General features: G+C 41.6%; 1 protein-coding gene across 3 annotated transcripts in view; it reads right to left on the reverse strand.

Moving 5' to 3' along the window:
* pax7a (paired box 7a) overlaps positions 1-21242 on the reverse strand; it is a 95160-nt gene that overhangs the window by 37055 nt on the left and 36863 nt on the right. For all 3 annotated transcript variants that reach the window (XM_058054785.1, XM_058054782.1, XM_058054783.1), the window contains exon 6: positions 714-913. In XM_058054785.1, the coding sequence (XP_057910768.1) occupies positions 714-913 (200 nt within the window). The remainder of the gene's footprint in view (positions 1-713; positions 914-21242) is intronic.

The following is a 21242-nucleotide window of genomic DNA, read 5'->3' on the forward strand; positions in this document are numbered from 1 at the left end:
GTCAGATATTGTATACCAAAAAATCATATTTATTAGTGTAATGTAGTTCAACACTATACCATGACCGGGGCTCAAACCCGCATCCATAGATCCCCACTGATTGAGAACTGATCAGCGCAATAAGCAACAAGCTAAAATCCCGAGTCGCCAACTCGTTCCCTGCAGCTCTTAAGGCATCTGGGGGTTGAGGTTTGTACGATGGCAGAGCTACACCCGTTAGCATCGATGAATATTCATTCATTCATTTTCTATCGCTTGTCCTACGAGGGTCGCGGGGGTGCTGGAGCCTATCCCAGCTGTCTTCGGGCGAGAGGCGGGGTGCACCATGGACTGGTTGCCAGCCAATCACAGGGCACATATAGACAAACAACCATTCACACTCACATTCATACCTATGGACAATTTGGAGTCGCCAATTAACCTAGCATGTTTTTGGAATGTGGGAGGAAACCGGAGTCCCCGGGGGGGAAAACCCATGCATGAGAACACGCAAACTCCAGGGTGGGATTGAACTCGGGTCTCCTGGCTGTGAGATCTGCGCGCTAACCACTCGACCGCCATGCAGTGCATCGATGAACAATGATTACCAAAAAAAGTACCGTTTCAAAAAGCCCAAATGAGTGCAATGCAAAAGGGGAAGTAAAACAACAAAAACTAGCAGGGGCTTAAAACTGTTCCATGCTTTTTGACCTCAATAGGCGACGGGACCCTACCTGCACTCTGGCCTCGGTCAGCTTGGTCCTCTGAGCCAGCTCCTCCCGGGTGTAGATGTCCGGGTAATGTGTCCTCTCAAAAGCCTTCTCCAGCTCCTCCAGCTGCTCGGCGGTGAAGGTGGTGCGACTGCGCCTCTGCTTCCTCTTCAACGGCAAATCGGGTTCCGAATCCACGTCGGAACCGTCGTCTGTGCGGCTACCTGAGGGGTAAAGAAAGAGTAGAATAGTTATAGTTCAGGAAATGCATCATTCCATTTCAATGACAGCTGTAAGAATATTATCTTGATCTGTGAATATTTTTTATATACAATAAAAAAAAAAGGCCCTGATGCACAATCCTGCCTCAGTAGTGAGGGGGTAGGGGGGTTAAGAAGAAGTTAAGCGCTAGAGAGGGAGCGGGGGTAGTCGGGTTAATCTGCACAGGCCACCTTGCTGCTCCTCGCCTCTGGTTGGCCAAGGGCATGCTGCTTATACACAACACACAGCCGCAGTGTGTGTAAGCATAATATCATAGCAAAGCCATTCAGCTCTCCTTGTGTTTGCGTCTTCTGTCATTAAGTGAATTAGAACACATTTTACACCACTTTTGAAGCATTCAACTAAGCTGAGTTTCCGCTCGAGGAACATAGATACGGCACAAAGCTGCACAATCCGGGCCGACAGGGAAATTTTTTGACAGCATTACCATCGCAACATTACCATTATAACTGCATTTGGAAAATTGCATCATTTTCACCACCTCTGCATGTCTATTCAGACTGCATGGCCCCTTTCATTTCATGTCACAAAATTCTTATTTTCATAATTTCCTCATTGAGACACTGACAAGGCGGCGGTGATGTGCCAGTGTTGCTGCGGGCCTTGTTGGATTGCATCATGCACAGTCCAGAAGAGTGTGGGAGAGGGAGAAGAAAGGAAAGATGTGGAAGAAGAGACACCAGAATCCCGCTTCTGACACCACTCGGCTCCAATGACAGCCCATAGAATGGTCACCTATAGTAGTGTAACAGCACATGTATTCCTAATCAGATTTATCGGCATGGAACACACAGGCATACACTTTTCCCTACATGGTACACATTAAGTGGGGGATGGGTGGTGTCAACACTACTCTGTCAACAAATCGGGACAAAACCAAAGAGTGGAAAAACCTCTTCTGTTTGCTATTAGTGCTGCACTTCAGCTATTTATTACAAGAAAAATAAGATTTTATGCCCCTGAAAATGTTATTGTTACTGCTGCACCGTTCTGTATTTCTGCACTTTTCTAAAAATAGACATTGTCAACTATTAAACATACACCATATAAATGAAGGGTGATCTTGCAAGATTAAAACGTGATAAGATTTTTTCTTCGGAAAAGAAATGTTTCATCGGCACTAGGCCTAATGAATGAATGCAGGAAGAGAGGTTACTCCACCATATCGTCCGTTTTTCATCTTGTCATGTTGTAATACAACAAATAATACATTGGGTGAGTCCAACTTTGTTCTTAAAGGGGACCTATAATACTCATTTTTTGACCTTTTTTATTGAGTTGTGGTCTCCTATAGAGCAGCTACACACAATAACCCGCACAAAAAACTTTTTGGATTTTCCAGACTCTGCACCTATCCCGGCTGTATTTCCTTTGATTTGTGCTTCCTGCCAAAACAATCTGTTTTAATTTATTCCACCCACGACCCACTTCTGGGCATGCCCACCATGCAGTGATTGGTCACACGCCCAAAGTGCTTCCTAACTATAAACCATATAAGGACGTCCACCCCTCTGTGACATCACAAAGGGGCAGTTTTACCACGCCTTTTGAAACTGAGCGTTTTGAGCCATCTCAAACTTTTTCTGAGCTCACTTCCAAAAGCAAAAACCTCATTATCTGAAACTTTGGCATTGTTTAACACGAGAATACAACATTCCAACTATATTTATAGGTCAGAAAAGTGGAAAAAGCATAATAGGTCCCCTTTAATGTATATATTTTTTAATCCAAAAATGTCCCTGTTAGCTTCCTACAGATTCATTAGATTTATTTCTTATGATAGAATTTGACTTGGTTAACATCTGTTAGAATCGAACCCTTTGGAACACTTTAATGATGCTAAGAGAGGATCCACTGTATAAACATACATGTAAGCAGTTTCATTTAAAACCCATAATAGAGCTGTTTACACAAAGGCTAAGCAGTTTTATGTCCTTCCTGTGATCTTAAACCCAGGTACCGAGGTGGCGTACCGCTCCACCGGTAGCAATCGAGCTACTTCCTAGCGCCTAATTTATTGTTTCCGTTTACGGCTCACTTCAGCAGCATCTATCAACACAAGTGGACAAAAGAATACTCAAACATAGCCTCGGAATAACAACTGTGAGAACAAAAGAGCAACAGAGCTGGCAGAGTCTCAAGGCCAGCTCCAGAGTTTAATTAAACAAGGAATTAGGGGATTATATGGAGACTATCATCACAGGCCACTCCACCAGTCTTCCACGAACATTTTTTTTGTCCCCCCTGAGCTCGCGCTCGACGATTCTCTGCGGATTACACGTGGCCGCCGGACATGAGGCCGCATTCATTAAATCAATTCTTCAGTCTTATCCTTTTTAATAAAGATTGATTCTTGAAACACACACCAGCGAACACCCTTGAACATACAAAAGTTGAAAATGTACATACACCGCATATCTTTTGTTGGTTTTCACCAGGATGCACATTTCGGTCGGGGCGCTAAATTGCTGTGACGACACTTGAGACCACTTTCCAAAGTCACCCCTGCGTCCTACAACGAGGGGGGGACGCAGTCAACGCAAACTCGATGGGACGTCTTCTACCTTCTTAAATGATAGTCTTTTCCTTGTGCAGACTTTACTTTACCGTGGAACCCGCTGCGGGTGTCACATTCAGACCTGCCAGCGGGCTAATGATTGATAACCCTCAACAGCTGATGGCATGCACTGCAGCTCTCCATTAAGCCCTTCAGAGCCAACACATCTGCTCTCAAACATGAACCACAAGCGCAAGGTCAACAGGCCTGCCTGTAATGAGGATGGGGTGGAAAGGGAACATGGTACAACACAATACGTGCACAGCCCAGCTGGGACTTGGACTGGGAGTGGAGACCACCTCTGCCAACATCGGAGAGTTACATGCATATGTGCTTAGGCCTGAATGTGATGCATTATTCACAGAGAAATTAAGAAAAATGCTTGAAAAGAAAAACAAAAGTGTGTTGGAGGGGTCTAGTATTCACATGGTGATGTAATGGAAGTAGTTTTTGCACCGTCCAATAAAAAAACACTGAACCGCCGCACAGTCACCATTCAGGATTCACAGATATTTGCTCAAAAATTTATAATTTCTTGCAGAAAACATTTCTCAATCACCATGAATCTGTTATAATTTATGAATATGTGACATGTTTCCATGCTTGTGTCTTTATTTAATCCTTATTTATACTTAACTGATTTTTTTTTTCATCAAGCATCTTATTTGTCAATCATTGAACGCACCATGGCGCCATGGCACCACGCATGTTAATATATGATCATAAATCATTAATAGAACAGACATGCAGTGTGGATTACACGTAGCCTGACAACCAAGCATGAAGGCTACATTGTGACTCCAGTTCCATTTATTCATGGATCATTACATTAGCATTTATTAATGGTGAGTACTTGTGCATTTTATACATGAAATGTGTATAATAAGTGTGTGAGGCATATTTAGGACAATGACAATTGAAGAGAGAAGGTAAGCTGAATGGGATCTAATTTTATAGACAGTTATTTGATTGAAACTGCCAATACAAAATCTGAAGGGAATGTCAACGTTATAGCTAAAGGGTTTGGAGCAGAGAGAGGTGAGCCATTTGCCAAAAAGAGGCATTTTTTGTGCATCTTGATCACTTAGAGTTTTTCACCATTCATGAGAGGTCTTGGAAAGTAAGTCATTTACTTGTATAGCACTTTTCCACCTCCAAGACACACTTGGACACTGTTAGCACATTTACTGTATCTACTGATGGCGCTGCATCAGGAGCAACTGGGAGTTGAGTAACTTGTCCAATTACGGGAGGATAGAACCTGCCATGCCACCCAAGTAACCACCATTAATAGAATAAAAAACATTAGTATTTGAATTATGGATAAAGAAGGAAAAACCCACACAACGTAGACACAAAGTGATGTCCTGCAATCTAAAGAACACAAAAAAGCCCGTCGGGAGCACATACATACAAAGTGTACAAAAAAAGTTAATATGGTTCCGCTCCAGTACTGAAGGGGGCAGTAATATACATTCAAAACAGAACAACTTCCAAAACAATCAAGGAGAAAAAAGATGTCTGTTATGTATGTATGTCAGCGGATATCATTTTTTGCATAATACATCACATAAACGGGTTGCACGGCAGTCGATTGGTTAGCGCGCAGACCTCACAGCTAGGAAACTAGGGTTCAATTCCACCCTCGGCCATCTCTGTGTGGAGTTTGCATGTTCTTCTCGTACATGCATGGGTTTTCTCCCGGGGACTCCGGTTTCCTCCCACATTCCAAAAACATGCTAGGTTAATTGGTGACTCCAAATTGTCCATAGGTATGAATGTGAGTGTGAATGGTTGTTTGTCTATATGTGCCCTGTGATTGGCTGGCGACCAGTCCAGGGTGTACCCCTGCCTCTCGCCCGAAAACAGCTGGGATAGGCTCCAGTACCCCTGCGACCCTCGTGAGGATAAGCGGTAGAAAATGAATGAATGAATGAACATCACATAAACAATAACTTGTGAAAACAATACAGTACTACTACAGGAAGTCTTCATATTTTATCTAAAAAGTCAAAACGGGAATCATGCAACCAAAACAACAAATAAAAAAAAGCAATTCCATTAAAAATGTATGAAAGGTTGCAGTGTAAAGTCAATACTCTTCCACTTCAGTCATATTAATGTACATTAAAACTGTGAACAAATCAAGGAGAAAAAAGTCTGCTTTGTTTATGTGCAATAATGTTTTTGCCTAATCAATAACTAATGTTAACAAAGCCTTCTTCAACTAAACATAACGTAAAGAGAATGATGAAGGTCTGCTTAGGATCTTCTAAACAAACATTTAATCATCATGTTGTCCTCTTTTTCTTTAAATCCACTCCCTCATGTGCCAACGTTAATAATAATCAGTAAACAACACCCCCGCAGGGATGTCGAGACCCATTCGTTAATGGTCGGCTCTGCAACAAAAAGGTACATACTGATTAGACCTTTCGCATAATAGCGCCGCTCTAAGGCTTGGTGGGATATTGATAAACCTCCAGCGTGCCCGGCTCGTTACTTAGGGTCCAATTAGAATGTAATTATGTGCCATCCAGTGGGCACGATTACTCCTCTCCTCCAGGGGGCCCCTTAAGATCAGTCACACACACACACCAACATTGATTTTCAAATGCTGGTCAGCACTTTGTTTAGCTAAGTACTTGATTAAGACACAGAATGAATTAAAGCTACATTGAATTACAAATGGCACGATAGAGGAAATGGATGGCTTTAATACAAAAATCTTTAATCAAACGGGGACCAATCATGGATATTCCGCTTTTCATACTAGAGTATCGTGTTTAGATCAATGTTTTTTTAATGAGTGTCTGAAAAGATTAGTACACAGTGACCAATTTTCTTGCTTATTTAGCAGTAGGGATGTACTATCATTGTACATTGTACATTCATGTTCTACCACTTATCGCGGGGGTGCTGGAGCCTATCCCAGCTGTCTTCGGGTGAGAGGCGGGGTACACCCTGGACTGGTCGCCAGCCAATCACAGGGCACATATAGACAAACAACCATTCACACTCACATTCATACCTATGGACAATTTGGAGTCGCCAATTAACCTAGCATGTTTTTGGAATGTGGGAGGAAACCGGAGTATCCGTAGAAAACCCATGCATGCACGGGGAGAACATGCAAACTCCACACAGAGATGGCCAAGGGTGGAATTGAACCCTGGTCTCCTCGGTGTGAGGTCTGTGCGCTAACCACTTGACCGCCGTGCAGCCCCAACACACAAACATTATTGTCTAAATAGCATATCTGTTCAAAAGACTGAACCATTGTTATCTAGCACCACCTAAAAAAACTCTTCTTCTTCCATTCCTTCATGATGACATCAGTGGTGGATGTTAGACATCTTATGCTCCCCCAACTTCCTTCCTTACATTTGAGGAAGTAGGTTTTATGCTGCCGATACCAATCCCGATAATCCATGGTGAAATTGTCAGATACCAATACAGATACCGATCACATACATACAGCATAACTGCCCTCGGCACCCCGGAGAGGACACAAAATGCCGGCACTCGTCCCTCAGCTTGGCACCACTGCTGAAATCAGTGTGCACAATACCCGTTTCAAGCATGACGCAAGAGTTCACTCGTCATGGTCCATGTGAGCCGTGTACGCTTATTGGACAGCCAAACTGGAGAAGTGCTAAGACTGATGTGCACCAATCACGTGCATGCTCACAAAGTGCACAAAGTGGTTACAAAAGGCATGTCCGTCACTCGTCATCTATAGCCCTGCACACAACAAATGTTCCTCCTGCACTAAAAGTGCTACATAGTATCTGATGGCTCCCAGATCCCAAATGCCAAATCCACACTCGCAAGTAAAGTGGGTTGGGACCGGGGCCACACCCTTCCAAGTACTAGCGCCCAAATTCCGCACCAATGTAAAACTTATATCAGTCTCACAAAGACAGGAAGTCCCACTTACATGGCAGACATGGTTATTCTGATTGATGTAAAATGGGCAGAGCCAATCTGCGTTTTAAAGCAAATATCGGCCGATATCCATATTGTGCTTTTTCACTGATACCGATCGGTTGACCAATCGGAGCACCCCTACTAACTACTTATCTTACCTCCTAAAGAGGACAAACATAGATATTACAAATAAGCCCCTGCCTTCGTGCTCCCCTGTGCCATGGCAACCGACAATGGCCTCCCTATCAGCTGCACCTTTCTGCTCACTATCCGAGACGCAGGGACAAAAACAGACAGGGCTTTGGCAGTGCGGTATTAGCTCATAATGGCTCATTTTTGAAAAGCATATTAGTTCCAGCATAATTACGATGAGGCCTCACGCTCTGTGTGTATGTGTGTGTATGTGTGTGTATGTATGTGTGTGTGTTGCAAAGCATTCACAGGACCAGCCTGTGAGCACCGAGTCACACCAGTTGACTGACAGCAGATTTAGCTGGAAATGCTGCTTATGTGTTTATTTACACCACTTTTTTTTTTTTATCTCACAGGACAAAAATAACACGGAGTCTTTTCTCCCCCCTTTTTATGTCGACTTGTTTATTTTTGTGCCTACCTTTTGTCGTGCCTTGATACCGCAATTATACTTTTTGTCAGTCACAGGGGGGTGAATATCAAAAGGCCTAATTATGCAAACAGGCCGCAGATAAGCGATGGGATCTGCTATCTGTGACATGCATCTGTCTCTGTGCTGTCTCTGCCGCTCCGGGCCTGCATATAAACACGCCTGCCTGTCCTCGGGACTGCATGCGATTCAAGCACAACAACACCGGAGTTAGTGAGAGTGGAGGGATGTTTTGGGGGCGGAGAGTTGGTGGCGGATGAGGATGGGGGTGAAGCAACATCAAATAACTAACAACTTCCCCCGATTTGCATTTTTGGGAGAATGGCATCGCCCGCTTAATGCACGTCTCTCTCTGCCTCTTCCATCCCAAAGGGGCTGCCGAAGTGAACGGGGGGCCTCGCAGTGCACGATGCATCCCTGATAGCAAGCTCATGTGACGACCACATCAGCGATTAAGAGACAATTTTTGCCATGAAGAAGCTCCCCGGGTTATCCTAAACTCAAAACAAAACTCTAGTGCGTTAAAGCGCAAAAGCTGAAACTAAACTACTTGGCTGTAAAGTTAAGCAACTTTTTTAGTCAACAGTTTTAGTCAATTTGAGTCCCTCGGAGGAAGAAAATGTCCAAAATTTGGGAATCCCGGTTTCCAATGAGATTTATGCTTCTAAAGATAACAAAGCTCATGTAAGGTACACCTAAACAATCAAAAGTACACATTTGTTTGGGTAAGTTTCAGTCCCGAAGAGGAAAAAGCTTGCCAAAATGTCAGCTTAAAAAGTTAAGGAATCCTGTTTTTTGGTGAGATGATGAAGCTCAGACACTTTAAAAGGTCTTTTAGTCAGTTTGAGGCCCGGGGAAAGAAAAACATCTCCAATATTTTAGCTTAAAAATGTCGTGAAATGATGAAATTCATGCTTCTAAGAGATAATAAAGCTCCGACACTTTGCTAAATACATCTGCACAGATGTGTTTTAGTCTGTTTGAATCCCAGGAAAGAACATCGAGAAGCAACTTTAATTTTGAAAGTAGCTCGTCTACACACATTTTCGGTGTACGGAAAACACTTCTGTGACCGTCCTTCAACATAAGAGCACCATTTTCCCCAAGAATATCTTCTATAAACAGTTGGAATTGCATGGGTGACTACATCTTCCTTAATCACAACAACAGGCATTAGAAATGTGTGCAGAGTCTGAAATCCCATTAGAAAAGTTAGCCACTTGGTTAGCAATAAATAAATGTGCTTTCATTATAAGGCTTAAGGTCATTAGATTTTTAGACAAGACTGAGTTAAAATTGTATACCATTTTATGTTATATGTACCCTGTGATTGGCTGGCGACCATTCCAGGGTGTCAGCTGGAATAGGCTCCATCATACACCTGTGACCCTAATGAGGGTAAGTGGCATAGTAAATGAATGGATGTCCTTATATTGTGAAACATTGTGAAACCCTAATGCGGACGTTTCAGTACTGAGGAGGAACAAAATGTTAAAAATTTGAGCTGAAAAAGTTTGTGAATTTCGGTTGCATAGTGAGATTCATTTTTCCAAAAATAACAATGCGCCAGTACTTCATGAAGTACACCTGAACCATTGGCGGCACCAATTTATGACAAATGACTGATTCTTGTAGTACATGAATACCCACTTATCTTTAATTTAATTATAATATAGGGCAAAACATGTGTTTCAGTAAATTTGCCTCCCAAGAAGGAACAAATTTTCCAATTTGATTGGACAAAGTTTGGGAATTCCAGTGTCTAATGACATCCACGATGCCAAAGATAACAATACTTAGTATTATTGTCACTATATTTGGGCTAATACACGTCAAGTACTGTATTGCACATAAGTTAATGCACACTTTAGCTTTGACTGTGCTCTTTCATTTGCATATTTTAGTAACATTTTTGCAATTGCAATTTTTGTGATTCATATTTGATGTTCCTTGTCCTCAACACTAGAACTTGGAAAGTGTTTATGTCACTTAAACTACATGCACAATTATAAACATATTATTAGATTACTACCTCTCTGAATATGAGCATTTTTATACAGTATTTGGAATAACAGATTTTTGGATATTCACCATATCATGATGATTCCAAGCACTCTTAATTCTAAAGAATGAAGCAGGAGAAAGAAGGAGAACTACGAGTACAAATGCAAAACATCAAGATGTGCAGCAAGTACTTCAATACTTTTCTTAGGGTTCCTTCAAGAAGAGGACAACAAGGAGGAGTCTCTCTAATCTCACAACAAACAATTAGCCAGCCCCCTCTACCATTTTTTTTTTTTCGGAGGGAGGTGTTTGGGGGTGGAAGAGTCATAGAGCGATGCTCTTTTATAGCTCTTGTCATTTGGATGAAGGCACGGCAGCGTCCGTGAGAGCGCACGCTTGCCTTCAACAACAGGCCGTCCACTGCTGGGGCCTCCCGGCCTTTTCAGCCCGCAGAGACAAGCTCCTCAGGGGGCCATTAGAGCATGAATAGGTGCCTGACAGGCCTGTGCAGCTCTGCAGGGCATCCATAAATGCTGACATATTGACTCCCCATGCCTGAGTGCTGCCCAAGTGTGAAAAACGTGACGGCCTTGAAGGATTCTCTCTTTGCCAAAGAATGTGGAGGATGATGAGTTTAGTTTGTTTTTAACAATGATCAAAATGATTGTTTAGGGGGTCTTCAATATTAAAAATTAGGCTGTTTGTGGAGCCGAACAGTGGCCATGCAGTCATGAGATTGGGTTCAAATCTCAGCTTGGGCATCTTTGTGTGAAGGTTAGATGTGTGCATGGGTCGTCTCTGGGTACTCCGAAATTTCTGATCTCCTGAATGGGTGGCCAACATGCTAACCACGAGGCCACGGTGTACCCCAAAAAATAGTTATAAATCCTAAATCCATAATAATAAGATGCTGAAACAGAACATTCGATTCCCCACTTGGGCATCTCTTTGTGGGGTTTGCATGTTATCCCCGTGCATGCGTGGGTTTTCTCCCGGTATTCCGGTTTCCTCCCACATTCCAAAAACATGCTAGGTTAATTGGCGACTCCAAATTGTCCATAGGTATGAATGTGAGTGTGAATGGTTGTTTGTCTATATGTGCCCTGTGATTGGCTGGCGACCAGTCCAGGGTGTACCCCGCCTCTGGATGGATGGATGTTGCTAATGTTATATAAATACATATACATATATATACACACACATATATACATATATATATATATATATACTATATATGTAAATATATATATTTCTATGTACTTATGTAGCGCTGCATTCCACTCACTGCTGAAAAAACTGAATTTCTCCCTATTGCACAAAATAAAGACTTATTTTATCCCATAAACTATAAAGCATTGCATAAACCCCGTGATAAATGCATCTTATTATGATCATATATACAAAAAGGTATTTGTAATCATCAGATAAAAGCGGAGTATCATAGGAGGAGGAGAATATTTACAGTACTATTCTCCTGCAGAATAGTACTATACATATTCTCCATTTTGTAATCATTTCTACTAAAAGGCACAGGAGAGTCAATCCCGTCAGTCAATATTAGACTTTTAATATCCAAGTGTGTAATTCACACACACTGCCCTCATCTTTAAGTATTGAATTTCTATATTCTTGACTTGCTTTTGCATTGAATGTGCCTTAATTTGCCGCAACAAGGCATTTTCCTGGAAATCCCCTAATTACACATCCTAGATCATCATAAAAAACTAACTTTGCCAGGTTTCTTCTCCAGCATCCCCTGTCTACAAGAATGTCACCGCTTGCCTCAAAGTCTTTACTAATTGAGGTCAAAGCGAAAATAATGAAATTAACAAGGGACAGAGTTAAAAGGCGGGCGGGTGGTGAGGGGCTGAGGGGGTCCTTGCCAAATTGAGCCTGAGCTGTGGTCCCCTGGCAAAAAAAAAAAAAAAAATGCTCGTCTTACATTGAAAAAAAAAATACAGGAAATAAGAAAAAAGGCTGCAAGCTGAGGTCTCTTGGAGGAGGAATATGGTTTTCTCCACAGAAGCAAAGACAGATTAACCCACAGCACAGTATAGGAATGCACACACTGGACCCCTTTGTGTGTGTGTGTTTGCATGCATGCTTGTGTGTGTGTGCCTGAGGAAGGTCTTCTAATTTTCTGGGCAGTGAATTTTATGGGGGAAAAAAAAGTTTGCGTGACACAAGAAAAAAAGATGATATAAACATAAAACGGTAGCTGCTGCTGCTGCATAAACGGCTTCACCAAGACAGATTGTTAATAATAAAAGAGCGTGAGTATTTGCAACAAAGAGCTTAAGCGAGGCTGTAATGTGGAGCTTTTCACATATTCCCCAAGGAGGGAATGAGTGACGATGCAGAAATAAGCCCATTAGTTTGAAAATAGGGAACAAAACATTGCAAGTTGTTATTTTTGCAGGGACCAGGACGCCAGCTCCGCCCTTTTTTCTTTGGACAATTTGAGCAATTTGTGATTTACAACATGTTTGTCTTTAGCGCGCGGTTGCATACGCAATTAAAAACAAATGAATATTTGAGCATTGGAGCACATCAGGAGCATAAAATGTGAAATGTTCTGCCGCTAAGTAGCATAGGCTAATGGCCATTTTTAAACTAGCAGAGCATGGTTTGTGACAGAGAGGAGAGAGAGAGCGCGGGGGCACTGTGCTAAACCTAATTATTGTTGCACATTATGCCGCCTCTTCCTGTATTGTAATAAAATTAGCCAGAAATGCCTTTTGTCTCCACACCCCCCCTCCCCATCCTAAACGCAGCTCGCTTTGCGGTTAACCAGCGGAAACCCTTTCAGAGTTTGACAACCCTCGCCGGCGAGGTGAATCGCTGGAAAGTATGCGTCTTTCAATAAATTACGTGCTTCTGACCGGCTCATCTGATTTATCATGGACATAATAAAAAGCCTGTGTCGTGTCGGCTAATTTCTGCATTTTGTTTGGTTTGGTGGAATAACAACAGCTTAATCGGCAAGACAAACGTGCATTTGTGCCAGAGGTCTTGCTTATTATTATTATTACAGTGTGCATCTCAAAAATGTAGCCAAGATTCCCTCAGACAGGCGGGGAAATGTGTACACTGTGTTTTGTACGGGAAGCATCGCACTATAATAAATGTCAGACAAAGCTCACACGTTTAAATAGAGCACTCTGTCAAGTGTAATGAACTGATGAGTAACCATCATTAAATCGTGGAAAAAGTCACACATAAGGGCGGGGTTGTGTCTTTTTTTTTTTTTTTTTTGAGTGCTAAAGAAAAGTTTACAGTCATCTCTCAGCAGGAGGATTCATCTCAACTGGAAGAAAAGCTTTTGTGGTTTGACGTCAGCTGTCAGCCGCCAACCACGTTTTTGTCGTCTGATAAATAACTTGTTAGTCGGGATGACTGTGATTTACGGAATTACACGGTGAATTAAATTGTGTTTACGACGGAAATTGCTCTCTGTCTCTCTCTGTCGCAGGCAATGCAACCCGCCGTAGAGTCCAGACAAAAGAAGGAACGCTGTGTGCCTCTGAGCGGGAACACAAAATAAAAATGTATGTTTCGTGTTATTCCCGCTCCAGCAGTAGGCGCCATTGTCTGTTAAGGCCACGAGGTCAGTTACTAATGCTTTTATCATGGCAAACCATGTGTGTAGATCAGCTGATTGGGGTGCTGATCTACGTTGGATGCGTAGCAAATCACCACTAAGGTCTCTAATGAGCGCCGTGGCTGTAGGTTTTTTTTTTGCATTTGACCTCTATATGCGCTTTAAAATGTTGTTGTCAGAGCATTTTGGTCCCTTACCAAAATAAACTGTGAATTGATTATGTGATGCATTCAATTGTAACCTGATGTTCAAATATAATTAAACCATTACCATTAAACCACTATTACAACATTGGTTCTGTTGCTGCTGTGTGGTACTAAAAAAATGGCCATGTGATCAAAATTTTTCATGCACTCCAAATCATTACCTCATTCATTCATTTTCTACCACTTATCCTCACAAGTGACGCAAGGGGTGCTGGAGCCTATCCCAGCTGTCTTCGGGTGAGAGACGGGGTACACCCTGGACTGGTCGCCAGCCAATCACAGGGCACATATAGACAAACAACCATTCACACTCACATTCATTCCTATGATTGACAATTTTGAGTTACCAATTAACCTAGCATGTTTTTGGAATGTGGGAGGAAACCGGAGTACCCGGAGAAAACCCACGCATGCACGGGGAGAACATGCAAACCCCACACAGCTATGCACAAGTGGAGAATCGAACTGAGAATGTTATGTTTCATCTTATTATTATGGATTTAGGATTTATAACTATTTTTTGGGGTACACCGTGGAATGTTTTTGGAATGCGGGAGGAAGCCGGAGTACCCGGAGAAAACCCACGCATGCACGGGGAGAACATGCAAACTCCACACAGAGATGACCGAGGGTGGAATTGAACCCGGATCTCTTAGCTGTGAGGCCTGCGCGCTAACCACACAACCGACCGCCATGCAGCCCCAAATCATAAACTGAATTAAAAAAATATATATTTATATGAAAAAACCCTCTCTTGAATACAGTAGATCCCCGCTTTTCATGTAGATTATGTTCTAGGATCACCAGCGATTGGCGAAAATATGCCAATAATAGAAATGCCCATAAAATGCCCCTCCCTCTCCAAACATCCCTGCTATGAATGTTGACCGGGATTTCTGACCAGACATTTCATGTTGTTTTCAAATCTCTCATCTTCTAAAAGGCTGTTGTAATATAAACAACCTATGGTCGGTTACCAGCGCCGTTCAAGCGTGTTCCGACCACCACCGACTGCTCCGGTTAAAACCCTAATCCTCCCTTCTCTCCTGGTGAATAACCCATGAGAGCCAAATAAATGGCCTTTTAGGGAGGCGCCGGCACCTCTTGTCAAGACATATCCACTTGAGAGACGCCACCGTCCTCGTGTCAACTCATTCCTCCGGCCCATTTCCTGCCCTCACTCCAGTCTAATGGATCTGAGCCACCACAATCCCAGTCGAGGTAATACTCACCAATCGGGATTCATTACAAGGACAAATGCGCGAGTGCGATGCCCACTGTAAGTGACACAGACGAGAGAGGGGCTGGAGTATGAAGAAATAAAGCCCCCCCAACCCCTTCTGCCCCCCCTCTTTCGTCAGACTAAATTGGATTGGCAATACGGCCCACAGATGTTGGAGGAAAGTGGCGAGAAAGACAATGGGGCAGAAAATAAGCCACAATAATGACTCCACTTGGTAAACTAACACAGTATTGATCGCCTTCTCCTTCTTGTTTGTTTAGAAAAGCCTCATCCCCGCTAATAGCTGTCTAAGAGTGTAATCTCTCCCTTGTCCTCCCCCCCATTATGTGGCTCCTTTTCAAAGACTTTAGGGTCCAGTGTCGCGCTGGGCTACGAAGCAATGGGACCGCCGAGCGATTGTTTGCTAATGTTGACACCTGCCAGAGCCGGCTCGCTCTATTCGGGGCGCGCCAAGCACTCCGAAAATGGGATGCTCCCCCTCTTTAGCGAGATTAAGTGCGGGGTTGCCGGGGTCACAAATCACCGGACTCCCTCTGAAGTCGAGAGGCACCGAGCCAGAGAGCGAGAAGACTAAAAAGGGAAAGCTGCAAGAGGGGAGGGACGGGAGGAGGGATGAGGGATAAAGACTGACAGTCTATTGTCCGCTGAAAAGGACGGGAATAATGTATCTTCTTAGCTGTGAGGGACCAGCGTGGCCCCCTTCAAAAGTATATCAACAAGGGAGGACAATGCACATTGATACTTGGAAATCATATAAACTCCGACAAGGAGTCTTCAGCCTGCTTCCATGTTTGAAACTGCTGAGAACTGACAAGTCTAAAACCCAGCCATAACATTTTAAATGTTTGATTTGTTTGTTAAACTACGGCAAAACTATTGAACCGACAAAACTTTGCAGAGTTAAACAAAAACTACTCCAGACATTATTATATACATTTATGATGAGGGAAGGATCCTTGAATATTTGTGCAAACCCAAATAAAGTTAAGTATGGAGGATTTCTAAAAAATGTTTTGGTTAATTTTATTAATTTTTGTCCTTATTTCTTAATCAATGTCTCACTCAATCCACATTTTTTTTTACCTGTACTGTGCTGTTTCATTTGCAAAAAAAGATATTCAAGGAGCCAAAGAAGAGCTGCAGACATTTTAGGGACTTCATAAAACTGATTTGTCATTTGTTTATATATTAAACGATTTCGATAAAACTACACAAAAGTTTGTTTATGAAACATTGTGACAGGATTACACATGCAGCATTCGACTAAAGTTGAGAATTCGAGAGTTGATTCAATTTCAGAGAGTGAGTCAAACAGTTTTGTTTGCAGAATTATGCAAAATCCACAATTGTATGGCGAATAGGGAAGAGGTAAAGGAAGGACCCTATTGTGTTTTAGTGTGAGTCGAATATGTATTATCAGAACCATTTATATAGTTTTTTCTATATGCATAAATTTGTATTTTAGATTTGTTACCTTACTTAACCGATTTGTGACAAAACGAGGTACGATCACTGAATTACGTTGCCTAATTGCAGAACAAGTGCCATAATTTGCTATAGTGCTACCTCAGAATGCCAGGATGTTGTTGCACCTTGGTTCAAGGCTTTCATTAACAAAAGAAGGCAAATTACTATAACATAAAACATACTATGGAAGCTTGACACAAGAATGCACAAGAAAAGGAGAATAAAATCAGGAAGTAACCAACAGAGATACAACGGAATCTAATGAACCGTAGTTACAGATCATACGCAGGTATCCCTCGAACTAGAATAAACGTGAAACGTAAAAGGCTCCAGCATACCCCCGGTGACCCTAGCGTAAATAAGCAGGTTAGAAAATGGATGGATGGAATTGTTGTCATTCGGAACAGGACAACCAGCGATTATTTTGCACAACTTTTTCCACCATTTTTATGTTTACCTCAACCTAGTCTACTTTTACATTAAAAAACGGTTGGACTTTTTTTTATTTGTTGGCATCTTTTAAATGAGATTTATTAGTAAACATTTTAGACAGACGAATTTAACTATTCGTTCTGAAGTGAGTATCTGTAAAGGTACTTTCAGCACAATTGGTGGAGGTAGATGGCAGCCTATTCAATACGTTTGGTTGGTTATTTACACAAATGATACAATATCCACATTATGTTATTAATAAATGGACCTAAGACAGGATCTATTCGATTTTTGGCTTGATGCGCCTCTTTTTGCTAACATATACTTAAGCCGACAAAGCAAAAACAAGCATGTCCACAACAGACAGCACCCAGCTTCTCCCCTTCTACTTTCCCCCCTTTTGCAGATGTACATTAATGCATTTTTTTTTAAAGAGAGCGAGAGATCTGAGCAGCAGCAGAAGCAGCCTGTGTCCCTTTTTAAAAGTGCTGCTGTCCAGCCTTATCGTGTCAGTTTGAAGGCCCCCATTCAAAAGTATTCATGCATCTGCCTTTGAGGCACAATGGCTGCTAGTTTATAAACTGTCTGCCCGGGCACCCAAAGGCTTTGGTTCCTATTGTTTTGCTCCCCTTAATAAACTTTTCGGAGGAGTTCATCAACTCGCTTGAATAGCGAGTCTCAAGACAGAAAATAACAGAAAGGCCTTTTCTCTCCTCCCTCCTCTTTCTCTCCTCTCCTTTCTAGAAGCTGTTCACCGAACAATGGCGAGAAGAGGCTTGTCAGACATCACACACAGCCTTTTTTTTTCTCTCCTCTCGCTCTACAAGAAAAAAAGTATTCACACCCCACCGAAAAAAGAATGAAGCCTCTTGAAATGGAACAGGAAGACAATGCCTTTTTTTTCACAAGGCTGCACTAGAAAGTAAATAAAAAATAATACACAAAGTGTGTGAAAGTCTTCTAAAATGCAACTAACACCTGTTGTCAGCTGCAATGACAGAATGGAGTTAAATAGAGTTAAATCACTTGTTTACACTTTGCACAATTCAACATGATTTAATCCTATATACCTCTTCTCCATGTCCAATTTATGTTACCAGTTTCTAATTGTGAAACTGCATACAGTTACAAAAAATAGGGGGGTGGACATTATACATATAATTCTATATACATGATAAATATGTAGAAATAAATATGTAAAATATATAGAGGAAAAACACTGTCAATAAATAAACGCAGGCTCTAAGTCATTAATCCTCTGTTGCACCTTTAAATTACAAAAATGATCCAAAGTCTTTAATAGATGTCCGCTCTAATTAATTTCATAGTCAATTAAAAGGAGGCTGCACTCCATGGCTGCTGGACAGCCGTAATTGATGTAATAGCCGGTAAAGCGCAGAGAGAAAGAAAAGAAGGTCTTCTTGGAAATAAAAGCCCGCTGTGGTCCAATTGAACAACATCGCTTATCCCTCCTTCCACCTCCTCCTCTTCCAGCATCTGACCCAAAAATGCCTTATTGGCTGCCCCCCCCGGACCATGCCGCCTCCTGTTTCCCACCGATGCCCCCAGTGCGTTTTGAACACCCTAATTAGATGTGACAAGTTCAACTAGCTGGTCCTCGCAGGAGGAAAAAGCCGCTCAGGTTATGATTTCCCACTCGGAGCCACCAGGGATCGTGTGGACAGATGATTCCTGTCAACTTCATTCATCTTCTCACAGCCAATTAAACATCAGTGCTAACAAAGCGCTGCCAATTAAACGCCTCTGAGGAGACGGAGATGGAAACGTTTGGCGGGAAGGGGACATTACATAAATCTAGTATAATAAATGTGTGATTTGCAACCTGCGGAATATGAGACATGTTGTATCATATTTGGTCACACGCTGTCTATTTTATGATACACTCTGTACACTTGGCAACCTGGAGCCATCTGCACGATCAAGATGGGTCCAATTGTGTGCAGATAATCCATATTCTAATTAATTGTGGTGTAGTTTGCGCCAATTCGCTCATTCTTGATCGTTTCATGTTCGGAATTAACACGTTTTAACTGATAGTGTCGATCGAAACGGAGAGATATATCCGTATATATTTGACATTTTTTAGATTTTAATAATCGTTTACGTGTAAATAATTGGTGATTTAATGCATCTTGAAGAAAAAATGGAGTGCACTACTTAATTATAACCAGCGGAGGCGCTGTTGAGTCAAATTTGACATTGTTGTAATAACGTAATTTCGTTTTTGTAAATATATATTTCTTTAAATAAAGATATTTAACATATGTAGGAAAAAATACAACTGAATATCACTTTTAAAAAGAATCTAGGCCTTTATATTGATATGATATATGCAGGATATAGTACAGTATATGAAATATAATTATATAGAATATCATTGTATATATACAACAACATTACTATATACATTTATAACTAAAGTATAAATATATTTCAAATAAAGTGGATTTGGAAAAAATAATAATTGATTACACCAATACTATTATGCGACCAGTCCAGGGTGTACCCCGCCTCTCGTCCGAAGACAGCTGGGATAGGCTCCAGCACCCCCCGCGACCCTCGTGAGGATAAGCGGTAGAAAATGAATGAATGAATGAATGAATACTATTATGCCTATATATATATATTTTTTTTTTTTTTCATTTTATCCAAGGAATTTTCAGTGTTTAGATTTTCGACACGGCTATTTTTATGTCCCCATGTTTTAACAACAATGATTGGAAATTCTACGGCGTCTTATCACCAGACCCCCTCCACCTGTTGACATCAGGAGAATGGTGGAAACTGGGGACACGGGGGGTCAAACACAGGCCCCCTAATGAAAGACACCCTATGTGACAGGATACCTGGAGGGGACATCACTTCGCATTTAATTTGTGGCATATGGCTTGAGACCTCCCCCCCAATGAAACCCACTTGCATAAACTCAATGTAATTCTCGATGGTAAAGGCTATAATTAAATATCGGTAGTGCCTGTGACGTCACCCAGACGTCTTATATTCTGCAGTTTGGGAGCAGGATGTGTTAACCTTGAATTGCGTCCCAACAATGTGCCATCATAACCCCCACCCCCCTCTCCATCAATGAGGGGAGAAATTGAATCCCTTTAAGTTATTAAGCAGGAAAGGATTATAAAAGGCTCTTTATAGAAATGAGCTAGAAATCCCCATGTCTTCCTCTGTGCACTTTTTACATTTCCCACAAGAAGCTGGGGAGGGAAGATTGGCCCTTTTCAAGAGAAACCACAAGAGATGGGAAGAAAACCTTTTTTTTTTTTTTTGGTTGGTGCCCCAGATGATAGAGTAGGATGTATTGGGGTGGGGGTCCCACATGGTAAGAGCTCCACTTTAATTAATAGACAGCCTTGAGAGGTATCACTGTCAGTGTGTGAGTGTTTGTGCCCCCATGAATATTTCTGATGTGATCAAAGTCAATGAATCTAAGCCTGCTCCCGTTTTATTTATTTTTTTTTTAACTCACTTAAGCCCCTGACACTGAAATGTCACTCCGGGTTCGGTGGGCCGTACAAGCTTAATAGGGTATGGGTAGCCCCCCCTTCCTCCCCCTTTTAGTCAGTTTAGTTTGCATGTGTACACATCCGTTAATGTCTTCACAACCATGACACTATTTAAACATTTAAATAAACATGACATTAAAACGTAAGAGGGAATGGCCTGCCCTAGCGTAGCGTAAAAGCTGTCATTACGCACGCGCAGTGGAGCCATACTGGAACCACAACAACGTATTTACAGGTTATTATTCATCCCACTGTGTTGGGATGATGATACATGCAGAAGTCACATAACAAGACAACAAATAAGCTATTTTACCACTTGTATCATAATAACAATGAAATAAACTGTCATTATATATATTATATAGTAATTTCTTTTTCATATCTGCCCTGTTATATGACCCAGTATTTTGTGTATTTTACATTACATCGTGGCATCTCTCATTTAAATGAACTAAAATGACATGAACGTAGGTAATATTATTATGGCCTATACAGTATACCCTCACAGGCCACTTCACTCATTATATGCAATGGAAAAGCTCAAATATAAATACTTAATAAACTATAATCATAATAATGTAATGCCTATAAAAAAGAAGAATTATGCATTCATTCAGTTTAAATCATGCATTTTCTCCTCTGATCATTTTAATATTAAATATACATATAG

This window comes from Doryrhamphus excisus, chromosome 18 (genome assembly GCF_030265055.1).
Source record: "Doryrhamphus excisus isolate RoL2022-K1 chromosome 18, RoL_Dexc_1.0, whole genome shotgun sequence".
Classification (NCBI taxonomy): domain Eukaryota; kingdom Metazoa; phylum Chordata; class Actinopteri; order Syngnathiformes; family Syngnathidae; genus Doryrhamphus; species Doryrhamphus excisus.